The 25027-nt window shown below is 49.1% G+C and overlaps 1 protein-coding gene across 1 annotated transcript in view; it reads left to right on the forward strand.

Moving 5' to 3' along the window:
* Window positions 1-6111: 6111 nt before the first annotated feature.
* ncoa1 (nuclear receptor coactivator 1) overlaps window positions 6112-25027 on the forward strand; it is a gene marked incomplete at both ends in the record, with an annotated part of 34226 nt that continues 15310 nt past the window's right edge. Inside the window, 4 exons of the mRNA XM_080524085.1 lie at window positions 6112-6203; window positions 10442-10608; window positions 22603-22709; window positions 23101-23278. Of these exons, the coding sequence (XP_080380211.1) occupies window positions 6112-6203; window positions 10442-10608; window positions 22603-22709; window positions 23101-23278 (544 nt within the window). The remainder of the gene's footprint in view (window positions 6204-10441; window positions 10609-22602; window positions 22710-23100; window positions 23279-25027) is intronic.

The following is a 25027-nucleotide window of genomic DNA, read 5'->3' on the forward strand; positions in this document are numbered from 1 at the left end:
AGTGGTGGTAGTAGTAGTAGTAGTAGTAGTAGTAGTAGTAGTAGTAGTAGTAGTAGTAGTAGTAGTAGTAGTGGTAGTGGTAGTGGTAGTGGTAGTGGTGGTAGTGGTGGTAGTAGTAGTAGTAGTGGTAGTGGTAGTGGTAGTGGTAGTGGTAGTGGTAGTAGTAGTAGTGGTTGGTAGTGGATAAGGGAATCGATAAAGAATCAGACCGATAAACAGAATCGATAATGGCATCGGTATCGATAACATCTTATCAATTCCCATCCCTAGCATGTCCTATGGGCATATCACCAATGTGACGTGCTTTGAGCACAGATGGAAAACTGCTATAACAATCCAATATATTTTACAGTATTGTATGTAATTCGACATATTATATTAAAATAGGTCTTCTATTAGGCTATATTTTAGGCCTACTATTTCTACATGTTGTAGTAGGCTATGGTTAGTACCAGAGAACCCTAAAGACAAGCTGGACTGAATACTAGGCATATTTGTGCAGGTTCATCTAGCTGATAGTAATAAGATTGCCTGCATGCCATGTCATGGTGACAGAACATGTATCAGAATAGATAAGATTAGGCAAATATTTGGCAATGGCATATTGAGAATTGTGCAATTTTGTTTACAGACCTACCAACTGGAAGTATCCATTTTATATTCATTCCTTGCTTTTTGTGGGTTGTGTGCGTGTGTGCGTGTGTGCGTGTGCGTGTGTGTGTGTGTGTGTGTGTGTGTGTGTGTGTGTGTGTGTGTGTGTGCGTGTGCGTGTGCGTGTGCGTGTGCGTGTGTGTGTGCGTGTGTGTGTACCTGCTCATGTATGTGTGTAGCAGAAGCAGCAGGCCTCCTCTCCCAATCTGTCCTTGACAGGCCAAGGCAGTGATTGGTCAGGTTGAGTCAGAGCAGGGTGGAGAGGCTAAGCCCCTAGCCATTAGCAAACAGGACCCAGCCTGTCAGGCCCAGCTAGTGCTGTGGAAAGGTGCCGGAGTCCTTCAAGGGTTAGCCTTGGGGACCCACCCACATTCCACACAGAAAGACCAGCCTTAGCCTAGCCCCATGCAGCCCTAGCTCCAACTATAGTCCCTAACCCTTTAGTCCCACTCCAAGCCAAATTATAGCCCCTAACCCCATAGTTACAGCCCCCCCTAGCCGCATAGTTACAGCCCCAAGCCCCATAGTTACAGCCCCCCCTAGCTGCATAGTTACAGCCCCTAGCCCCATAGTTACAGCACCCTAACCCCATAGCTACAGCACCCTAACCCCATAGTTACAGCACCCTAACCCCATAGTTACAGCACCCTAACCCCATAGCTACAGCCCTTAACCCCATAGCTACAGCACCCTAACCCCATAGTTACAGCACCCTAACCCCATAGTTACAGCCCTTCACCCCATAGCTACAGCACCCTAACCCCATAGTTACAGCACCCTAACCCCATAGCTACAGCACCCTAACCCCATAGTTACAGCCCTTAACCCCATAGCTACAGCACCCTAACCCCATAGTTACAGCCCTTAACCCCATAGTTACAGCACCCTAACCCCATAGTTACAGCCCTTAACCCCATAGCTACAGCACCCTAACCCCATAGTTACAGCCCTTAACCCCATAGTTACAGCACCCTAACCCCATAACTACAGCACCCTAACCCCATAGTCCCATTCCCAGCCCTAGTTATAGCCCCTAGCCCCTCCTGAGACCCGACAATAAATTGTTGTCCTCTGTGGAGGACATGAGTCTGATACCTCAAGCACCATTTATGCAACAATCTATTTGAGTCCTTCTGTCCGTTGTGCTGTGTGGGTGTGGCTAACAGAGCACATGGACTTTTTCCCCCCAAAATGGCTTGTATCCCATGTTCCATATTTTATGGCAACAAGGGAGGTAACTAAGTGATCTTTTTTTTTGCAGATATTATATTTCTTCTGCTAATCAAATTGTTCCTTCAATATGAGAGTCTTAACTTCAATTTAGCAAGATTTCAGAAATATACAATCATTTTAACTGTTTCAAAACACAACTTTTATTCAATGTCCTCTGTAAGGTCTTACTACCTCCCGTTTTTAACCAATTTCCAGTCCCAGTTCTAGCCACTTCAATGAGGTCGAGACAGATTCTTCAAGATTATGCAGTCCAACAAAGTCACAAATGATCTTGATGTTTCTGATGAGAAAAAGAATGATGCCCTTTGGAAGGTGAAACCTCTCTTAAACAGAGTGCAATAGTGTTCATGAAATGAAAGAATTTTAACAGAAATCCACATGAAAATGAATGCAATCATTACATTACATAATTATATTCTGTGAGCAAACCAAGACCCGATGCCCACTACAAGGGAGGGTGGAGGCACACAGGTGTGAGCTGAGGTTGTTTTCTTAGCGATAATCATCTGGTGCTGGCAGATCAGATGGTTGATTAGAGGCGTGTATTTAGCTTGGCTGACAGAGCCTGCTACCGGGACCAGCCAGTCAGTCAGTTGGGGTGGAGTGCATCAGAGGAGGCCGGTAGAGGTAGAAGTCGGAGGACGGGCCTCATTGTAAACGCATGGAACGGAATGAGGAAGGGTGTCAGTTTTATGCCATTCCTCACTCCTGATACTGTTCCTCCTTCCATTACCATCCATTACAATGTGCCCGTCCTCCGCTCTCTACCTCCACCAGCCTCCCCCTGACCTATTACCTCCACCAGCCTCCTGCCTCCACCAGCCACGGCCAAACCTCAGGGACTCTCTGCTGATTGGTTGATTTAATCTATTAGATAAGTCAAGACACATATACAGCCATAACATCTCCACGTCTCTATCATAATTCTATTCGAAACTATCAGTGATGACACAGAAAAGTCTTTCAATAATCGGCCCGTCGCTGTCCTCATGTGTCCTTGTCAGTTATGGCTATACGGCAGGGGGGAGGCTGGTGGAGGTAGAAATCGGAGGACGGGCGGCATTGTAATGCATGGGACGGAGTGAGGGACGGTATCAGGTTGACGGCATTTTCTCATGCCTGATACTGCTCCGCGTTCCGTTCCGTGCATCACAATAAACCTGTCCGACCTCCGCCGGCCTCCCCCTGCAGTATAGATCTTTATAGTGTTGCGCCAGGTCAAATTCCATAGCATAGCGATAAAGTTCCCTGGTCCTGGTTCTCAAAGAGGCACAGCTACGGCAAGAGGCAGGTAACGTCAGGTCAGGTGTGCTGAGCTGAGCCGTGGTGACCCGTGGGGAGAGGTGACCGCCGCGACCAGAGCTAGGTGAGGATTCAGGTACAGAGGGCTTGGGACAACATGGTAGCTAGTTACTAGCTAGCATAGGCCAGCCCGACTCAGGGCCTGTTTAACAGCTGGGGGCTAGCCTAGCAACACCCAGGGTCTGTTTAACACCTGGGAGCTAGCCCAGCAACACCCAGGGTCTGTTTAACACCTGAGAGCTAGCCAAGCAACACCCAGGGTCTGTTTAACACCTGGGAGCTAGCCAAGCAACACCCAGGGTCTGTTTAACACCTGGGAGCTAGCCTAGTAACAGGGATTAGGAATACTTGGCCAACAATTCAGAAAGATGTATGATTGTGTGTGTGTGTGTGTGTGTGTGTGTGTGTGTGTGTGTGTGTGTGTGTGTGTGCGCGTGTGTATGTGCGAGGCTGTTAATAGCAAGGATGAATGAATGATGTGCAGGATTATGATGACACAGGGATCATTATTGATTTGGTTAACTGTATTAAATGGCTAAATCTGGATTAGGATTAGCCATGATTAGGATACTTGGCCAATAGATCTGTCAATGCTCCTCCTGTCTCGTTCTGTCTCGTTCTGTGTTGTGTTTGTGTGCGTGTGTGTGTTCTCTGTGTTTGCACAGAAACAGTACAGTATGTAGCTAAGAGCTGAGATGTCATGAAGGTATTCTGATCTAGGCATTTGTTGCTTTAACTGTGCGGTCTCAAGCTGACAGCCTAGAGAGGGAGGGAGAGAGAGAGAGAGACAGAAAGAGAGTGGTCTCAAGCTGGCAGCCTGTAGAATCCTCTCCCAGATTCTAGTTCTAGCCTCGGCGTGTTCTGTTGCCATGGCTACATGGAGCCAGCTAGCTACTGACAACACCTGAGAGAGGGAGAGAGGTAGGGAGAGGGAGGGAGGGGGAGGGAGGGAGGGAGGGGGAGGGAGGGAGAGAGAGGGAGGGAGGAGGAGGGGGAGGGATGGAGAGAGAGGGAGGGAGGGGGAGAGAGGGAGGGAGAGAGAGGGAGGGGGAGGAAGGGAGAGAGAGGGAGGGAGGGAGAGAGAGAGGGAGAGAGAGAGAGGGAGAGAGAGAGAGAAAGAGAGAGAGAAAGAGAGAGAGAGAGAGAGAGAGAGAGAGAGAACGTCCTGCAGGGCTCCTTCAAATGAACACTAGACACACAGGGGCCGACATGGAAGCAACCACACACACACACAGCCACCGACCATGCAGCTGACCGTGTTTGATCACGATGGTTGGACCACAGATCTCCACCTCATAAACAGTAGTAATGTATGAAGCCTCGTGGATATGGAGGCAGTGGGACCTTAACCATGGCTGCTTGGAATTGTGATGGAGAGCAAGGGCCGGGGGGGGGGGTGAGAGTATGGTCAGAGGGGGCTGAGAGGAGGGCTAGGGGGGGGGGGGGGGGCAAATCATGCTCCATTTACAGGGAACCTCCCCTCCCCTCCCCCCTTTCCCCGCTAATTCACTGAACAAAGGCAGGTGTCTTACAATAATTGGACCCCTTCTGATCACACGCAGAGGCACACACACACACACACACACACACACACACACACAGAGACACACAGTCGATCAATGTGACAAACGGTCGTTAGTTGATCAGTGAGTGATGGTGACGCAGCGTAGGGAGCGGGCCTATGTCATGTTATGGATTGGATGACGGGGGTTTCTATTGGCTTATTTACGATACCATGTGGTTGGCAGGCATGTCGGGGGGGGGCCTCAGACCACAGATCAAAGGCTTGCTCTGTTTCAATTAAGAGGCCTGTCCCCTTTGTAGATTTGTGACGGGGGCGGGGGGGGGGGGATTCCGAGCGATTCGTCATGGGTGTTGCTAATGAAAAGAGAGAGAGAGAGTTGGAAAGAGAGAGAGAGAAATGTCACCTCTTTTATTAGTGTGTCACAATGGGAGTTAGTCACCTGACTGACAGCCTGACCCCTGTTGGTTAGAAGGCTTTGTTTCCAGGTTTCCAGAAGAGGGAGGGGCCTAAGATGTGTTGATTTACAGAAGAGGGAGGGGCCTAAGATGTGTTGATTTAGAGAAGAGGGAGGGGCCTAAGATGTGTTAATTTACAGAAGAGGGAGGGGCCTAAGATGTGTTGATTTACAGATGAGGGAGAGGCCTAAGATGTGTTAATTTACAGAAGAGGGAGGGGCCTAAGATGTGTTGATTTACAGATGAGGGAGGGGCCTAAGATGTGTTGATTTACAGAAGAGGGAGGGGCCTAAGATGTGTTGATTTACAGAAGAGGGAGGGGCCTAAGATGTGTTGATTTACAGATGAGGGAGGGGCCTAAGATGTGTTTTACAGAATAGGGAGGGGCCTAAGATGTGTTGATTTAGAGAAGAGGGAGGGGCCTAAGATGTGTTGATTTACAGATGAGGGAGGGGCCTAAGATGTGTTGATTTACAGAAGAGGGAGGGGCCTAAGATGTGTTGATTTACAGATGAGGGAGGGGCCTAAGATGTGTTGATTTACAGAAGAGGGAGGGGCCTAAGATCTGTTCATTTATAGATGAGGGAGGTGCCTAAAATGTGGTGTATCAGCTGATTTCCAACAGGATGGATAGGCCTATGCTGTGAGTGTTTGTCTGAGTTTGATGGTGTTGTTGGTTGTCCCTGAGCTAACTGTCCTCTCCTTCACAAGCACTTTGACAATCTGAGACTGATGTTGCGCTGGTCGTAGTTTCATGTCTAACTCTTCTTCTCTCTCTCTCTCTCCATCCTTCTCTCTCTCCCTCTCCCCCCCCCCTCCCCCTGCCTTCCTCCCTCCCCCCCCCTTCCCCCTGCCTCCCTCCCTCCTCTTCTCCCTCCTTTCCTCCCTCCCTCCCTCCTCCTCTCCCTCCCTCCCTCCTCCATTCCAGGTGTGTCGTAGCTCATAATGAGTGCTCTCGGGGAGAGCGCCCTGGATCCTACCGCTACACTAGAGTCCCGCAAGAGGAAGGGCTCACCATGTGACACCTCAGGGCAGAGGTGAGAACACACACACACACACACACACACACACACACACACACACACACACACACCAGTAGTAGCCACCTTTAGCTTTTTAGTGGTTTTCTCCCACATTTTCTACATAATTCCATTATGTGTTCTTTCATAGTTTTGATCTTCAGTATTAATCTACAATGTAGAAAATAATAAAAATAAGGAAAACCATTGAATGAGAAGGTGTGTCCAAACTTTTGACTGGTACTGTATATATATATATATAGATGGATAGTTGTATAGATAGATAGATAGATAGATAGATAGATAGATAGATAGATAGATAGATAGGTTCACCCATAGGTTGTGAGAGTGATAGCAGATGCCTTGGATAAGTCGTGGACAACTGTAGTTTGTGCTTGTTTCTAAAGGGCTGGTATGATTTACTGGCTGAAATGCGGACGAGAGGGAACTATGTTAGGAGGCTCGATTACCTTCAACATGTGTTTAAAACCTGTGTTCTCCACAACGGAGTATGGTCTGCTGCGATAAAAACACCTATGGCGTTTGTTGTGGCCCGGTCTATATTGTTAGCGAGAGACTGCTTAAATGCCCCACACTTCTATACCACCTGAATGAATGAGAAGGTGTACAGGTGTCTGTGAGTGTGCACTCCCACAGTCACACACACTGTACTACTGTCAGCAGTTCTATACATCAGCACTCTGTTAAACACACACCTGAACACACACCTGGGCATTTAGTCATGTTCACCCACACACACGGTCACTGTGTACTCATTCACTTGTTCACGCACAACACACAGACCTAAGTACACATGCATTAGTCCAGTATAGTTACTCTTACACACACACACACACACACACACACACACACACACACACACACACACACACACACACACACACACACACACAGACCTAAGTATACATTAGTCCAGTGTAGTTAATCTTACACACACAGACACACACACACACGCACACATGCATTAGTCCAATGGAGTTACTCTTACACACATACAAACACACACACACACACACACACACACACACACACAGATCAAAGCACACACGCATTAGTCCAATATAGTTACTCTTACATAGACACATGCAAACACACACGCAAACAGACACACACACACACACACACACACAAACAAACAAACACACACACATACACACAACACAGACCTAAGTACACAGGCATTAGTCCAATATAGTTACTCTTACACACACAACACACAGACCTAAGTACACAGGCATTAGTCCAATATAGTTACTCTTACACACACACGCACACACACTCCCTCACTCCTGACTGTAACTACCTCTAGAGATTAGCCAATGGGGGGGAATGCCGAGGTCACATATTTAATAAACACGGCCAGCGCAGGCAGCCCATATCTGTGCCGTTCTGTCCTGTTTTCCCATGCCCGGTATCTCTCACTCCTCCAGTATCCCCCGCCATGTTACTACTACTACTCTCCTGCCTGTTGTGATTGTGTTTGTGTTTGTCTGTGCTCCGAGCCTGGCCCTCCCACATTTCGGTATTCCAGTGAACTCTCGGCTCCGGGCTCCGACCTGTAATTGTATTATTTCCTGTGAGGAATTTGAGAAGAGAAGGTCAGGGCCTTCCACGTCGGTCGTTCTGCATTCCTATGATGTTGGAGACACCGGCCGGTCCGTGTGGAGTGGGGGGGGGGTGGAGGCCGGCGGAGGTAGACATCGGGAGGACGGGAATGTCACGGATGGAGCTGAGTGAGAAATGGTATCGGTGTGTTTGATACCATTCCTCATTCAGTCCCATGCGTTACAATGAGCCCCCGCTAACTGTGCTATTGTAGGGTAATTATCAGTGCTAGTCTAACTCTGTGTGCTAGGGTAATTATCAGTGCTAGTCTAACTCTGTGTGCTAGGGTAATTATCAGTGCTAGTCTAACTCTGTGTGCTAGGGTAATTATCAGTGCTAGTCTAACTCTGTGCTACTGTAGGGTAATTATCAGTGCTAGGATAACTGTGCTAGTGTAATTATCAGTGCTAGTCTAACTCTGTGTGCTTACTGTGCTAGGGTAATTTTTCAGTGCTAGGCTAACTCTGCTAGGGTAATTTTCAGTGCTAGGCTAACTCTCTGTGCGATGCTATTTATCAGTGCTAAGCTAAGGATGTGCGTGTGCTGTGTGCGTGTGTGCTGGGCATGTGTGTGCGCGCGCGCGTGTGTGTGTGTGCATGCGTGCTGCGCTTGCTGTGTGTGTGTGCCTGTGTGCCTGCCCTGAGGCCTGGCTCCAGGCCAGGGGGTTTCAGCCCACCCACTAAGTGGTCTAGGGAGTTCAGACGGCCCCGTAGGTAACGTGACGCCCCTGTGTGTGTCTCTGACCCCTGCACTGCCCCGCACATACACATGGAGGAAGGGTGAGGGGAAGAGGGAGAGGGAGAGGGAGGGGCGACAGAGAGTCATGGAGGAAGAGATTAGAGAGAGGGAGGGAGGGAGGGCGGGAGGGTTGAGAGAGAGGGCGGGATGATGGAGGGATGGGAGAGAGAGGGAGGGAGGGAGGTAGGGAGGAGAGTGATGGGGAGAGTGAGATGGAGGAAGATATGAGAGAGTGAGTGAGGGAGAGGGATGAGAGAGAGTGATGAGAGGGAGGGAGGTAGGGATGAGAGGGAGTGATGGAGAGAGAGAGTGATGGAGAGAGAGGGGAGGGAGAGAGAGGGGGATGAAGGGTGCTCCTCTCATCCTCTCTGTGAGGTGACGCCCCGCTGGGTGTTAGAATAACATAACTCTCTCTCTTTCTCTCTCTCTCTCCCCCCCCCTCTCTCTCTCTTTCTCTCTCTCTCTCCCCCCCCCTCTCTCTCCCCCCCCCCCCCCCTCTCTCTCTCTCTCTCTCTCTCTCTCTCTCTCTCTCTCTCTCTCTCTCTCTCTGCGCAGGGCCTCTTATAAGGCCATGAATTATTGAGAAGCCTGCTCTCCCTGCAGATTCTCTCCTATCATCTCCTCCTCTCTCCTCCACTTCTCCTTTCTTACCTCTCCTCTCTCCTCCTCTCCTCTCCTCCTCTCTCCTCACTCCTCTCCTCTCCTCCTCTCTCCTCCCATCTCCTTTTCTCTCCTACTCTCTCCTCACTCCTCCCCTCTCCTCTTATCTCCTCCTCTCTCCTCCTCTCATGTTCTCTCCTCCTCTCTCCTCACTCCTCTCCTCTCCTCTAGTAGTGTAGTCTGCCTGGATACTCTGCCTTTGATGAGCATAGGGCTGCATTCCAATGCCAGTGAATGGCTTCCCTCCTAGCTGTCTGTCCTTCCCTCCTAGCTGTCTGTCCTTCCCTCCTAGCTGTCTCTCCTTCCCTCCTAGCTGTCTCTCCTTCCCTCCTAGCTGTCTGTCCTTCCCTCCTAGCTGTCTGTCCTTCCCTCCTAGCTGTCTGTCCTTCCCTCCTAGCTGTCTCTCCTTCCCTCCTAGCTGTCTGTCCTTCCCTCCTAGCTGTCTGTCCTTTCCTCCTAGCTGTCTGTCCTTCCCTCCTAGCTGTCTGTCCTTCCCTCCTAGCTGTCTGTCCTTCCCTCCTAGCTGTCTGTCCTTCCCTCCTAGCTGTCCCTCCTTCCCTCCTAGCTGTCTGTCCTTCCCTCCTAGCTGTCTGTCCTTCCCTCCTAGCTGTCTGTCCTTCCCTCCTAGCTGTCTCTCCTTCCCTCCTAGCTGTCTGTCCTTCCCTCCTAGCTGTCTGTCCTTCCCTCCTAGCTGTCTGTCCTTCCCTCCTAGCTGTCTGTCCTTCCCTCCTAGCTGTCTCTCCTTCCCTCCTAGCTGTCTGTCCTTCCCTCCTAGCTGTCTCTCCTTCCCTCCTAGCTGTCTGTCCTTCCCTCCTAGCTGTCTGTCCTTCCCTCCTAGCTGTCTGTCCTTCCCTCCTAGCTGTCTGTCCTTCCCTCCTAGCTGTCTGTCCTTCCCTCCTAGCTGTCTGTCCTTCCCTCCTAGCTGTCTGTCCTTCCCTCCTAGCTGTCTCTCCTTCCCTCCTAGCTGTCTGTCCTTCCCTCCTAGCTGTCTGTCCTTCCCTCCTAGCTGTCTGTCCTTCCCTCCACGTCCAGCTTGTTAGGACAGAGCGATATGACACACAGGCCTTTATCTGCTTTCGCCAGGGGTAAAGATACCAACAGGGATTAGGCCTAGTTTCACGTCGAGCTATATTGTGTGTGTACACGTGTGTGTGTGTGTGTGTGTGTAGTGTACCTGTGTCTTAATCTCTCTCCCTCTCTCTCCACCTCCATCTCTCTCTCTCTCTCTGCAGTGTGGAGAAGCGGAGGCGGGAGTTGGAGTGTCGCTACATAGATGAGCTGGCAGAGCTGCTGTCTGCCAACATGGCCGACATCGCCTGCCTCAACGTCAAGCCCGACAAGTGCCACATCCTCAAGAACACCGTGGACCAGATCCAGCAGATCAAACGCCGCGAGCAGGGTGAGCACACACACACACACACACACACACACACACACACACACACACAGACACACACACATTCTCTCTCTCTCGCTCTCTCTCTCACACACATTCTCTCTCACATACACACACATTCGCTCTCTCTTACACACACACACATACACACACACACACACACACACAAACGCACGCACACACACACACACACACACTCATATGTGCTCTAATGGATATATCCCTGTTGTTTAATGTGTACACTAATCCAGCTCAGTCACTTACTTCACTTCATTAGTTCTCTCACTCCCTCACACGGCCCCCCCCCCAAGACCCAGCACGCCTGTTACGACACCATCACGTATCCTTACATACCCTTCCACACATCTTACGCCTCATTGCACATCGAGTGCATGCCTCTTATACACCCTTCAACAAGCCTTCTCCTCTGGGTCTTTCCAGCCGGTTAGTTGTCCTTTTGTGGTCTTGCTAGCTGTGTTTTGGGGTTAGGGTTAGGGATGGGGTTAGAGCTGTGGCCTGGGGTTAGGGTTAGGGCTGGGGTTAGAGCTGGGGCCTGGGGTTAGGGTTAGGGCTAGGGTTAGGGCTGGGTTGTGAGCTGCAGTGTGGGTGTTTGTTCCAGGTCACGCTGGCAGCAGATCACATCAGCCGCAGTCCCTCTCCTCCCCCCCAGGGTCAATGGTCGAATCCCCCCCCCCTCTCTCATCTGGGTCATGGTCCGAATTTCACACACACGTATATGCCACACACATACATACACACAGCATACACACACACGTACGTGCCACTCACTCACACCCACACAAACATGCCACACGCACACACACACACACACACACACACACACACACACACACACACACTATAGGAGTAGCCATAGTGTCCTTGGGTTTTATGAAAGGCGCTATACAAATCCAAGTTATTATTATTATTATCATTATTATTATAGGGACAGGTTTATGTAAGGCTTAACGTTGTGTCCAATGGTAGGAGAGAGAGAGTGTTAGAGAGAGTCTTCCCTCTCTCTTCCTGGGGAGTCATCCCTCTCTCTTCCTGGGGACTTCTAATAGGATGTAGGATCACTGGGTGGGTCGCGGTCAGCAGCTTGGGTCCATGTCTTTTTCCATACAATGACTTATTCATCAGGCGCCAATCAATTATACATGTCCTACATCCGCATGAATCACAAGAGACTTCTTTCTTTGTGTGTGTGTGTGTGTGTGTGTGTGTGTGTGTGTGTGTGTGTGTGTATGTGTGTGTATGTGTGTATGTATGTGTGTGTGTGTGTGTGTGTGTGTGTGTGTGTGTTTGTTTGTGTGTGCGCGAACTGCCGAGGCTGTTAGCAAGGATGAATGAATGTTGTGCAGGATTATGATGACGACGGGATCATTATTGATTTGGTTAACTGTATTAAATGACTAAATCTGGATTAGGATTAGCCATGATTAGGATACTTGGCCAACAGATCTGTCAATGCTCCTCCTGTCTCGTTGTGTGTGTATCTGTGCGTGTGCATGCATGCCTGTGTGTGTGTGTGTGTGTGATTATGAAAATGTTAAAAACATACATCAGAACAACATGTTATGAAGATGTTATGATTTGCGCCATTGTGTCATCTATATTACAATAGGACACAATGACTTACTAATAATGTTATTACAAGATAGCTTCATCTGAGCCTCTGGTGATAACAGGGGTGTGGCGATGCGAACAGACGCTGAGGAGTGATATGAACAGACGCTGAGAGTGTTTATGTGCAGAAAAGGTGTAAGCGTGGAAGTGTCGACGTGTTTTGTGTCGACAAGTACCAATAACACTTTGACCCCTTGAGGCTGAATCTCAACAAACAGAACTATAGAGGGTGGCAGGCAGGGAGACGGACGGACAGGACAGATAATCTAGTTCCCTGTAGACACAGTAAAAAAATAGGCGAAGTTTCATTCAGATATACAGGTGCAGTGGAATGGAAGAAGTTGCCTTTAAGCATCAAAGAAACTGACAGTACAGCAGCTTTCAAGGCTAAGATCAGAATACAGCTGTCTAGCAACATTCCACCGTAAACCAAATAGAGAGTTATAGGACAGGAGAAGCACTTGTATGTTCCATGCTAAATTATATGCACGCAGGAAGTTTTTATTGTTTTATTGTTTTTACTGTTTTATTGTTTTACTTGTTTGTAGAAAGTTTTTATTGTTTTATTGTTTTACTTGTTGGTTGTTTTTGATGCGCTTCGTCTTCGTTCAAGGACCTGTTTGTCTGTTTCTTTTGTTGTACTGTATGGGAGTGGCTGCTGGTACGGCCCTCTTCCCCTCGTGGACCTCTAACACCAGGGACAGCGACGGAAACAAGTCACAGACTTTATCACTCTATCCCTGACAATCCCAAGTAGGATCATTGCTTGGCCTATGTATTTGTATTTCTTTGTCAATAAATCAAATCAAATCAAAGTCAGATGTATAGGGTGTAGACCTAGTCAGATGTATAGGGTCTAGACCTAGTCAGATGTATAGGGTGTAGACCTAGTCAGATGTATAGGGTCTAGACCTAGTCAGATGTATAGGGTGTAGACCTAGTCAGATGTATAGGGTCTAGACCTAGTCAGATGTATAGGGTCTAGACCTAGTCAGATGTATAGGGTCTAGACCTAGTCAGATGTATAGGGTGTAGACCTAGTCAGATGTATAGGGTCTAGACCTAGTCAGATGTATAGGGTGTAGACCTAGTCAGATGTATAGGGTCTAGACCTAGTCAGATGGATAGGGTCTAGACCTAGTCAGATGTATAGGGTCTAGACCTAGTCAGACCGATAGGGCTGAGACCCATGCCCCCCTCGCCCCCCTTATCCCCCCCCCCCCATAGCCACAGAGGGCCTCTCATGACCAGCTGTCACTGTAACCTCTACTCTATCCAGTGTTGTCTCAGGTTAAACATTCTCAAACAGCCACCCTAACGCTGCCATTGAAGGCCGTCGCCACAGCCCTCTGTGGCCGCTGCCCTCCCCTCCCCTCCCCTCCCAGCCCAAGGCCTTATCAGCCTCACTTTGATGTGCTGGAGGAAGGGTTAGTGGGGCTGGTCATAAAGGTAAACCAATTAAGAGTTTATGTACATAGGAGCGTGATAGGGAGGTGGTATATACCGCAGGTATGAGGAGCTCAACCTTTGAAATGGTGGGCTAGGGCCCAACTAAGTGTAGAGCAGGACATAAATCATACTGCGCTCGTTGTAACACACACACGCATATACACACACACACACTCTCACACACACACACACACACACACACACACACACACACACACACACACACACACACACACACACACACACGTTGGTACCATTCCTTATTCCATTCCATACATTACAATGAGCCCGTCCTCTGATTTCTACCTCTACCAGCCTCCCCTGGTACCTGTCAGCAACGCCCAGGTGAGTGTTGATTTAACCTTTATTAAACCACGTAAGACCCTTGAGGTTGGACAGGCAGACAAGGAACATAGAAGTATCCGCATGTCTATTTCTTACTAGTTGTACTGCTAGTATCCTGTCTTTGTCACTTATGTCCTGTACTATTGTCACTTTTTACATTTTTTATTATGCGTAGCGCCTTATTGTCTTGTGCTGCAATGTCAGGAACCAAAGCCTAAGAATTCTACTCTCTTACACTTGTGTAATGTGACGTAACATTTAACGTGAAACGTGAAACTTGTGTACATAGAATACTAGATTCTAGTGTAAACTATGGGAAGGTCACTATGACCGTAGTACTGAATCAGGGCGATCCACACACTCCACAGACCTGCGCTTCACCTGTGTGAGCAGGCTTGTATGGAAGAAACTCTGGGCGGTAGTGGTGGCCTAGTGGATAGTGAGTTGGACTACGTGATCTAGAAGGTCATGAGTTCAAATCCCACCTGGGGAACACCACCACTAGTGTGCCGTTGAGTAAGGCACTTATCTTTGCCCTAAGTTACTTTAGGAAAACCCTGTCCCTGTAATCTCTAATTGTAAATCGCTCTGGATGAAAGCGACTGCTGAATGGTTAAAATGTACATGTAATGTAAATGTGTATTTGAGGAGGTAGATATGAAAGTAACTCAGCCTTTGAAAGGGTGGACTAAGGCCTGTGTGTACAGTGTATTTGGGTAGGTAGGGCTAGGGCCTAAGTGTGTGTATAGTGTATTTGGGGAGGTAGGTATGGAAGTAACTCCGAGAGCCGATGGACGAGAGCCTAAGTAATGCAAGAGATTACTTTACAAGCCCTTTAAATCCCCCTGTTGTGAACTACCCGGCCCGATTTGGGTCAGCGTCTTCATGTTGATTTCACCAGAGACCCCCCTGAGCAGCAAGCTCATTATTACTGCTGCTGCACAGTTAAGTAACCAAAGTGTGTGTGTGTGTGTGTGTGTGTGTGTGTGTGTGTGTACACGCTCACTTTACTGTTGTCTGGTCTACATCACACGTGTATCACACATGTATACACACACACACACACACACACACACACACACAGACTGAGCAAGATCCAGCTGTGTACAAGATCCAGCTTCTCCCTCTCCAGCACAGGCAGGCTTGGTGACAGACGGCTCAGGAGATTTTGGGGGGAACTTAAATGGACCCTTCAAAGAGTGTATGCTGGCAGACAGACAGACAGGCAGGCAGACAGATAGACAGACAGGGAGACAGTCAGACAGTCAGACAGGCAGACAGACAGGCAGGCAGACAGACAGGGAGGCAGGCAGGCAGGCAGGCAGGCAGGGAGACAGACAGGGATGCAGAAAAACAAACAGGCAGGCAGGCAGGCAGGCAGGCAGGCAGGCAGGCAGGCAGGCAGGCAGGCAGGCAGGCAGGCAGACAGACAGACAGACAGACAGACAGACAGGCAGACAGGCAGAAGTGTAATAGTAAACAGTGCTGCTCCGCCTGCCTGCAGCAGTATTAGCCCATGCGAGGTTGGCTCCCCAAACGCCTCACGCTGCCACGCAGAAGGTGCTACTTCCCCTTCTTCAGCCTCACTGAAATTAAATATTAGGGTCTGGGTATTCTGTGTGTGTGTGTGTGTGTGTGTGTGCACACGTGTGTGTGTGTGCGGGTGTGTGTGTGTGCGTGTGTGTGCGCGCGCTTGTGTGTGCGCGCTTGTGTGTGTGCGTGTATGTTGCCGCTGCCTGCTCAGTGTATGGCCAGGGCGGTCTGGTGAAGGAGATCCCTGTGTTTATGTTCTGCCCCCCCAGCAGGAGGAAGGCTCCCCGCTCGCCTGAGGATGTGGCTGAGCTCACACAGAGCCTTCACAGAGCCTTCACAGAGCCTTCACAGAGCCTTCACATAGCCTTCACAGAGCCTTCACAGAGCCTTCATAGAGGCTTAATAGAGACTTCACAGAGCCTTCACAGAGCTGCCATATGGCTGACATAAGGCAGTCAGGGGCCTACAGGCCTCCTCTGTGGTGTGTCAGTCAGGGCGAGGGCCCTCTCTGTTTTTGTTTTGTAAGCAGGGCTCAGGAGGGGGAGGGGGGGGGGGGGGGGTAGTGGGGCGTGTGAGAGAACAGCCAATGACTAAGCTGCATGCCCCCTGACCTTGTGCGAGAGGGCCTCTCGCAAACCCTGTTTCTCTTTCCCCCTCGCTCACACACACACACACGCACACTCACACACACACACACACACTCACACTCACACTCACACTCGCACCTCCTACTTTCAATGTGTTTCCCTCCTCTGAGCCTCTCTCCCCCTCTCTCCTTCTCTCTCTCCCCCTCTTTCTACCCTCTCTGTCCCCCTCTCCGCCCCCTCTCCTATCTGCCTATCTAGACATGGACAGACCCTAGCCACTCTGAAGACACCAGATATGTTGCAAATGTTACAAAATGTTCTGAAGGGAAAACCACACATTGACTAGGAGAAAGAAAACATGCCTCCTATGCCTGGGAGTTCAGTTCTAAACGTGATTTGATCTGTATATTCCTCCCCTAATGTGTATCATCTGTTTATAGCCACTACTTCTGAAAGGTTTCTTGAAACGCTTCATATCGGGACTGAAATGATTTGTTTATGCTTTGGCCACGTCATAGTGTCAACAATGTAGCGCACACACTCACGTTTCGAGGATCCCTTTTCAAAGTAAAGTTGATTTAAATGCGTACTGAAACACTTGTTTCCAACATGGTCCTCGACAAAAACAACCAAGACAAGAACATACAAAAACAATATACACCAAGAAATATACAAAGAGCATATAAAATACACAAGAACATACAAGATACAATCAGAATACAGTTTGTCATTCTTTACACAAAAGTGCTGCATATCAGTGTGTATGTGTATGGGTAGGAGTGTGTATGACTGTGTGTGTGCATGTAAGTGTGTAAGGCTAGGTGTACGCATTGTATAGTTGTAAAATCAAAGCCTAATGCCTGTGGAAAACTTTCTTCCAGAGATGTAGCATGACCTGACCAGTAAAAACATTTAGAGATGGCTCTACCTTAACTGTCAGAGGGAGACTGTTCCATAATACTACCCCTGAATAATAAAAAGAGCTCAGAGCGGTAGTGCTGTTCACCCTAGCCACTGTGCAAGAGCGTACACTGGCTCTAGTATTATGCTCATGCCGGGAGTGCACCATCCCAACTTGACTGCTCAGGTAAGCTGGGGGCAGTCCCATTTATGACCCTGAACATACGTTTCTTGAGCTTGAGCTGTTCGCGCTGCTCTACTGGAAACATGTTGACTTCTCTAAATTCAGCTACCCCAATATGGGTTCTGGAGGGCGCGTTCTCCATGTAACAGATTATGTTATTTTGCATTACCTGTAACTTATGTTTTATTTTGGCTGACAGACCACTAAACCAGGCTGAACATGCGTAGTCGAAATGACACTGTATGAGTGCAGACACAAGCGACCTTTTGATTCTTGTGTCAAACTCCCTAGTTTTCCGGTACAGAAACTTTAGCTTGTTTGCACTCTTTGCAAGAACTCTTTCTGCAGTTAAGACACCTGAAAGGGATTGGTCCGTCCAGTGTTAATCTGAGATAAGTAACACTTGATCTGGACTCAATGACATCTCCTGCACAAGTTACTGTGATCCTATCAACTTTTTTAGCCTTTGATTTGACCCAAATAAAATAGATTTGGTTTTACCAAGATGACACTCCCTTACCAATTCAAGTTCCCTGCTCAAGGCTTCCTCTATCCCCTTTGGTTCTTTCCTGACACCAAGAGAACTGAATCATCTGCATATAGCAACTGGCGGCATGTCATTCACATTAAAAACAGTAATGGACCCAGAATGGACCCCTGGGGCACCCCACATGTCACCTCCATGGCCCCTGAAAGGGTCCCATGAATATGATGGTCCACAGTGTCAAAAGCCTTCTGTATATCCAACGTGACCATCCCTGTATAGTTTCCTTTTTCTCTCTCAAGTTTGATATGGTCAAATAAGTGTATAGTGTCTGTAGAAAATGAAGTTCTAAAACCTGACTGATACTCATATACGGTAGTAAATCATGCCGATTAAGGTAATCATGAAGTGGTGGTGGTGGTGATGATAGCAGGAGAGCTAGTGGTAGCAGTAGTAGCAGTACTGTGAGGGTGGTGGTGTTGACAGCAGGAGAGCTAGTGGTAGTAGCAGTACTGTGGTGGTGGTGGTGTGGACAGCAGGAGAGCTAGTGGTAGTAGCAGTAGCAGTACTGTGGTGGTGGTGGTGGTGGTGATAGCAGGAGAGCTAGTGGTAGTAGCAGTACTGTGGTGGTGGTGGTGGTGTTGACAGCAGGAGAGCTAATGGTAGTAGCAGTACTGTGGTGGTGGTGTTGACAGCAGGAGAGCTAGTGGTAGTAGCAGTACTGTGGTGGTGGTGGTGTTGACAGCAGGAGAGCTAGTGGTAGTAGCAGTAGCAGTACTGTGGTGGTGGTGGTGGTGGTGGTGGTGGTGGTGGTGATAGCAGGAGAGCTAGTGGTAGTAGCAGTACTGTGGTGGTGGTGGTGTTGACAGCAGGAGAGCTAATGGTAGTAGCAGTACTGTGGTGGTGGTGGTGGTGTTGACAGCAGGAGAGCTAGTTGTAGTAGCAGTACTGTGGTGGTGGTGGTGGTGGTGGTGGTGGTGGTGGTGGTGGTGGTAGTAGTGATAGCAGGAGAGCTAGTGGTAGTAGCAGTAGCAGTACTGTGGTGGTGGTGGTGGTGGTGGTGGTGACAGCAGGAGAGCTAGTGGTAGTAGCAGTAGCAGTACTGTGGTGGTGGTGGTGGTGGTGGTGGTGGTGACAGCAGGAGGGATAGTGGTAGCAGCAGTAGCAGTAACAGTTGACACCATGGGTGCGGCATCAGTGCTAAACCACCCCAGCTAGCCAACAGGCCTGTACAGGGTTATTACCTCCTGTCTGTCAACAGGCTGTAAAGACCTCAATGAGGCTTGTTTGTTTAGTCAATGGCTTTATTACAGCGGGACGCGCTGGTGTTTTGTTTTTGGTTTCATTTCGCAGCCTGCTGGAATACCACATGTGACTCCCAGTGATGTACTCACCCGCCAGGCGTATTTTAAGACCTGGACTCTGGCCAACCTGACGTACATAAATATAGTCCTCTCTCTCTCTCTCTCTCTCTCTCTCTCTCTCGCTATCTCTTTCCCTTTCCCTCTCCCTCTCTCTCTCTCTTACTCTTTCTTTCTCTCTCTCTCTTTCTCTTTCTCTCTTTCTTTCGTTCTTTCTTTCTTTCTAGAGAAGAGAGACCAGTTAGGATACAGGGAGGGAGAAGTCAGAGGACTGGAGAGGACAGGAGAGGACTGGAGAGGAGAGGAGAGGACAGGAGAGAGGAGGAGAGGACAGGACTGGACTGGACTGGAGAGGACAGGACTGGACTGGAGAGGACAGGACTGGAGAGGAGAGGAGAGGACAGGAGAGGAGAGGAGAGGACAGGAGAGAGGAGAGGACAGGACTGGAGAGGAGAGGAGAGGAGAGGACAGGACAGGACAGGACATGAGAGGACTGGAGAGGACTGGAGAGGAGAGGACAGGAGAGGAGAGGAGAGGAGAGGACTGTAGTGGAGAGGACAGGAGAGGAGAGGACTGTAGTGGAGAGGACAGGAGAGGAGAGGACAGGAGAGGAGAGGAGAGGAGAAGAGTGTCGTGTAGTAATTAATTAATTAATTTTGCCATTTAGCAGACGCTTTTATCCAAAGCGACTTACAATTACGAATTACAGGGACATTCCCCCTGGAGTAACTGAGGGCTAAGTGCCTTACCCAAGGGCACACTAGTAGTGGTGTGGCTTCAGGCGGGATTTGAACTCACAACCTTCCGATCACAAGTCCAACTCACTATCCACTAGACCACCACTACCCCTACAAAGCAATTATGGTTTGTACTTGATTAGTTGAATCAGGTGAGCTGGTGGTGGATCAGATCAAATATGTGGAGCGGCTGGGGCGCCCCGAGGAGAGGGTTGAGAAACACTGTGTTAGTGAGTGGATCAGGTGTCACTGTGGCCCTCCCCTGCTCCTTTGGCCCCCGGCTTCCTACCAGGCTGCTGTCATGGCAACACGCCTAGTGAGTGAGGAGTCTGGGGAGTGTGTGTGTGTGTTTGTATGGGGTGTGTTAGCACTACCGTGTGTGCAAGGGTTTGTGTTAGCGCGTGTGTGTGTGTGTGTGTGTGTGTGTGTGTGTGTGTGTGTGTGTGTGTGTGTGCGCGTGTGTGCGCGCACGTGTCTCCGTGCCTGTGTCTGTGTATGCGCGCTTGTGTGTGTGCACGTGCCTGTGTGCGTGTGTGTGGACCCAGTAGGAACCAGTAGGACTCAGTAGGAACCAGTAGGACAGTAAGGACACAGTAAGAAGGAACCAGTAGGACACAGTAGGATCCAGTAGGAACCAGTAGGAACCAGTAGGACACAGTAGGGTACAATCTCTTCCTCTTTCCCTTTATGTTTTTCAACCTCCTTCATAGAATCACAGTGTTTGTCTTTGTCCTCCCTTTGTCGAACTCTTTCTGTCTCTCTCTCTCTCTCTCTCTCTCTCTTTCTGTCCCCCTCTCTCTCTATCTCTCTCTCTTTCTCCCTCTCTCTCTCTCTTTCTCTCCCTCTCTCTCTTTCCACCAAGCCTACAGTAATGACATTTGATGACAGGTCCCGCCCCATCTTTGATCCGAGCAACCCACAGCCTCGGGGCGCCAGGCCAGCCAGTCATAGCTCTCAGATCAGTGAATTTCAGCCCTATGAGCCTATTATCATTGATCTGACTGAAACACCATTATTATCACACACTCCGTGACACATCACTGTCTAGAATTCACCTTCTGGAAGTGGGGAGGAGAGGGGAGGGGAGGAGAGGGGAGGGGAGGAGAGGGGAGAGGAGAGGAGAGGAGAGGAGAGGAGAGGAGAGGAGAGGAGAGGAGAGGAGATCCACTCTTCACCCTCTGTCCCTGCTCATCTCTCTCCTGCATTAGAGACTGGGTTAGGTGGGGGAGAGGGGGATGAGGGGAGATGGGGAGATATCCAACGTTCATCCTCTGTCTCTCCCCATCTCTCTCTTGACTGAGTCTCTCCTCTTCTCTGCTGCCTGAGGAACTGGGTGAGGAGGGGTGAGGGGGAGGAGGGAGGAGGAAGAGGATGGGACGAGAGGAGGAGGGGAGGAGAGAAAGAGAGAGATCCACCATGCACCTCCTTCCCTCCCCATCTCTCTCCTGAGTCTACTCATTCCTCTATACAGATAAACATAAAAGTCAATAATAATAATATTAATAATAATAATAATAATAAAGATTGTAGGTTGCCGCTGGGTAGGTCTGTCCGTGCAGATGTATAGGGTTTCATAGTGTTTCAGATGTTTCAGGGTATCATAGTGTTTCTGATGTTTCAGGGTGTCATAGTGTTTCAGATGTTTCAGGGTTTCATAGTGTTTCAGATGAAAAGGGTTTCAGGTGGGTTTTGAGGGCTGATTTGAAAGTGTCGGGGGGTAGGGGCATCGCAGATCACTGTGGGGAGAGAGTTCCAGAGGGTGGGAGCTGCCACACTGAAAGCTCTGCCCCCGGAGGAAGGGGTGTGTTGACAGGGTTTCATAGTGTTTCCACTCGACTCAATTGAAGAAAAAAAATGTGGGGGAAAAACGTGTGGGACACCATGGCCCTGGATGGTTGGGCTCTAATTGCGACTCATTAACGCATAAGAGCATCGTTAGATCAGAAGCCAAGACCGACAGCAGACGTCTCCCTGCAGACTCCCAGAGGCCCGGTTCTGGTTCTGACTCTGAGCCACAGAGCGGTTTGGTTCTGACTCTGAGCCACAGAGCGGTTTGGTTCTGACTCTGAGCCACAGAGCGGTTTGGTTCTGACTCTGAGCCACAGAGCAGTTGGTTTGAGGCCAAGCGTCGGGTTGTCACTTCCTCCTCTACTCTTTGATCTGTGGCGCGGCGGGGGGGGGGGGGGGGGGGGGGGGGGGGACGACGACGACGACGACGCAGAGCTCAGACGCTGTTCACAGCAGGGAGGCACAGGAGTGAAGCTTGATATCTGGGAGGGTGAGGGAGGGATGGGGGGGGGGGCATTGGGGGGAGGCTCTGATCTAGGGTCGGATGTGGGGTTAAGGTTAGGGTACTGTGCAGTACAATGAGCCTGTCCTCCGATTTCTGCCTCCACCAGCCTCCCCTGTTTTAGAAAGAGAGAGAGAGAGAGAGAGATGCGATGGCAAACCAACACAGTGTGCTAGTCCCAGCGTACCATCCCCCCCCCACCCCCCTCCCCCCGTGCACCTGCCTCCAATCCAACTAACTAACAAACACACAAACTCATTCTGGACTGTTGTGGAGTACTGTATTGTAACAACATCTCTGTGTCTGTCTGTCTGTGTCTGTGTATCTGTCTATCTGTGTGTCTGTGTCTGTGTGTGTCTGTGTGTGTCTGTGTGTGTCTGTGTCTGTCTCTGTGTCTGTCTCTGTGTCTGTGTCTGTCTGTGTCTGTCTGTGTCTTTCTGTGTGTGTGTGTGTGTGTGTGTGTGTGTGTGTGTGTGTGTGTGTGTCGGCGCCCTGCAGAGAAAGCGGCCATGATGTCCCCGGATGACGAGGTCCAGAAGAGTGACATCTCGTCCAGCAGCCAGGGCATGGTGGAGAAGGAGGCGCTGGGGCCGCTGCTGCTGGAGGTGAGGACAATAAAGCTTGGTTTGAATATCGAACGGCACTTTGAGGGACAGACCTGGAGACACGACAGGAAGTGCTCCTGTCCACTTGCCCTGTGTTATTGAGTTACGTAAGGCACAGGTACTGAGGTACTGAGCAGGTAGCCTTAGTCTTAGTGGGGGGGCTACCATAAGGAGTAAATGCATGAACCGTATGCCTAATTGACCTTGTAGGATAGGCATAAAGGTTGTTGTTTACATTTTGTAGCCTGTGTGTGTGACACCATGATTCCCCCTCCTCTCTTTGTGTCTCTCTCTCTGTCCTCCTCCTCCTCTTACCTCCGGAGGGATACGTTTCACTCGTCCTTTTGTTCGTCCCCTCCCTCCCTCCCTCCCTTCCTTCCGTCCCCTCCAGGCGCTGGACGGCTTCTTCTTCGTGGTGAACCGCGAGGGCCGGGTGGTGTTCGTGTCAGAGAACGTGACGGGTTACCTCGGCTACGCCCAGGAGGAGCTCATGACCTCCAGCGTCTACAGCATCCTCCACGTGGGAGACCACAACGAGTTCGTACGCAACCTGCTGCCCAGGAGTCTGGGTGAGGAGAAGGGGGAGGGGAGGGGAGGGGAAGGAGGGGAGGGCTGGGAAACCTTCTAAACACAGATACCGTAATAGACACACCCCTCCACACCACACCCCAACACAACACAACACAACACAACAAGATAGTTTTGTCCACCAACCAACCATGAGTATACAGAGTGTGTCCTCCTGTCCCCCGGGTCAGAGGGATGATGATGATGATGATAATGATGATGATGATGATGTGTTAATACCATCCACATCGACAGAGGTCAAACACTAGGGATGCTCCGATTTATCGGCCACCGATTTAAATCGGCCGATTTTACTCCAAATGACTCGATCGGTGATCGGCAAAAATGGCCGATCGCAAAAGCCGATCCTTTAAGTTATTTTATTGTGGGAAACGTTATTTTTATGTTGCGATAACTTCTCAACAGGATTTTACAGGGTTCGTTCAAACTATCGTAATTCTTGAACTATATGTGCAATCGAAAAAAATCCAACAGTTTCTGAAAGCAGATTCGTTGCACTCTCTAACCATTTAGGGTTATTACGGTAGTTCACCCCAAAAAATAATGCATTGACCTCAAAGCGTCATAGGAGCTGGAGAGTGATTTCAAGAGAAGCTGTATTTTTTTATCATACAGCCCCAAACACAAACACGTCCCAAAACAAAAGTATTTACAAAAGCCTTACCAAACAATAGTCTATGGCAAACGAGAATGGTGAATCCAATCCATAAAGTATTTAGTGATCGGTGAGTGGTGTAGTTCTAGGCTGCGTTCGTAAATTCGCTCTGGAAATCTGACCAGCAGTCATGGAATGCCTCTTGTCCAATCAAATTACTTGGTCCCTTTATGACGTTGAGCCCAGTGTGCCCTCCGGCGCTCTCAGAGCGAATTTACGAACGCAGCCCTAGACTGTCTCGCGTCGCTTCTACCATGCTGCTACGCTGCTTCTATAACATCAGGATCAGACACAGCGAGACTTTCAAAATAAACCTTTTTAATGGCTTCTGTGTGCTTTAGACTTGCGTAGAATCGATTTTATTTTTATTTAAAAAGTCAGACCGGAAAATGTATTATTGTCGCCAGACCCACTGCGTGGGAATACGACGCGTGGGGATGGGAGACAACATCAAAACTTGCACTTATTGCTCGTGTGACATTAATTAATTAATTAATGGACGAGCATTCTAATAAAATAAATGTACAACGTTAAGCTGCGCCCAAAACCCTGATGTTGCCATGTGAAATGATAAGACAAGAGGCCACGATATGATAATCGCCGAAGGAGGCGATTCGACTGTAGGCATGTGAAGTTAGAATTTCTTCAAACTCAGTGGTAGCAACGGTGTGTGTGTTTTAGTAAATATAGCGTGTGTGTGTAGCTGTACGTGTGTGTGTGTGTGTGTGTGTGTGTGACCCTCCTGTGAGAGGTGTGTGTGTACCTGTGAGAGGTGTGTGTGTGTGTGTGTGTGCCATATCTCAGTATGTAGGCTATGCAGTGTAAGTAAGTGTGTGAGTTTATTCTGTTATTTATGCTATTATATCTAGTATTGTGTTGAGAAGCAATGGAAATGAATCAAGAATTGATAAAGTAGGCTAACTGACATTATCATTGTTCTATATGCAACAGAACAGATCACCCAGCATTGCTAATGAAAAGAATCAATGAATGTGAGTCTAATAACAATACTTGCTCAATAGGTCTTAAAATCTATTAAAAGTGGTCTTATAAAGGTCTTAAATGTAACTTGTTG

This window comes from Nansenia antarctica (assembly GCF_963989245.1).
Source record: "Nansenia antarctica genome assembly, chromosome: 1".
Classification (NCBI taxonomy): Eukaryota; Metazoa; Chordata; class Actinopteri; order Argentiniformes; family Microstomatidae; genus Nansenia; species Nansenia antarctica.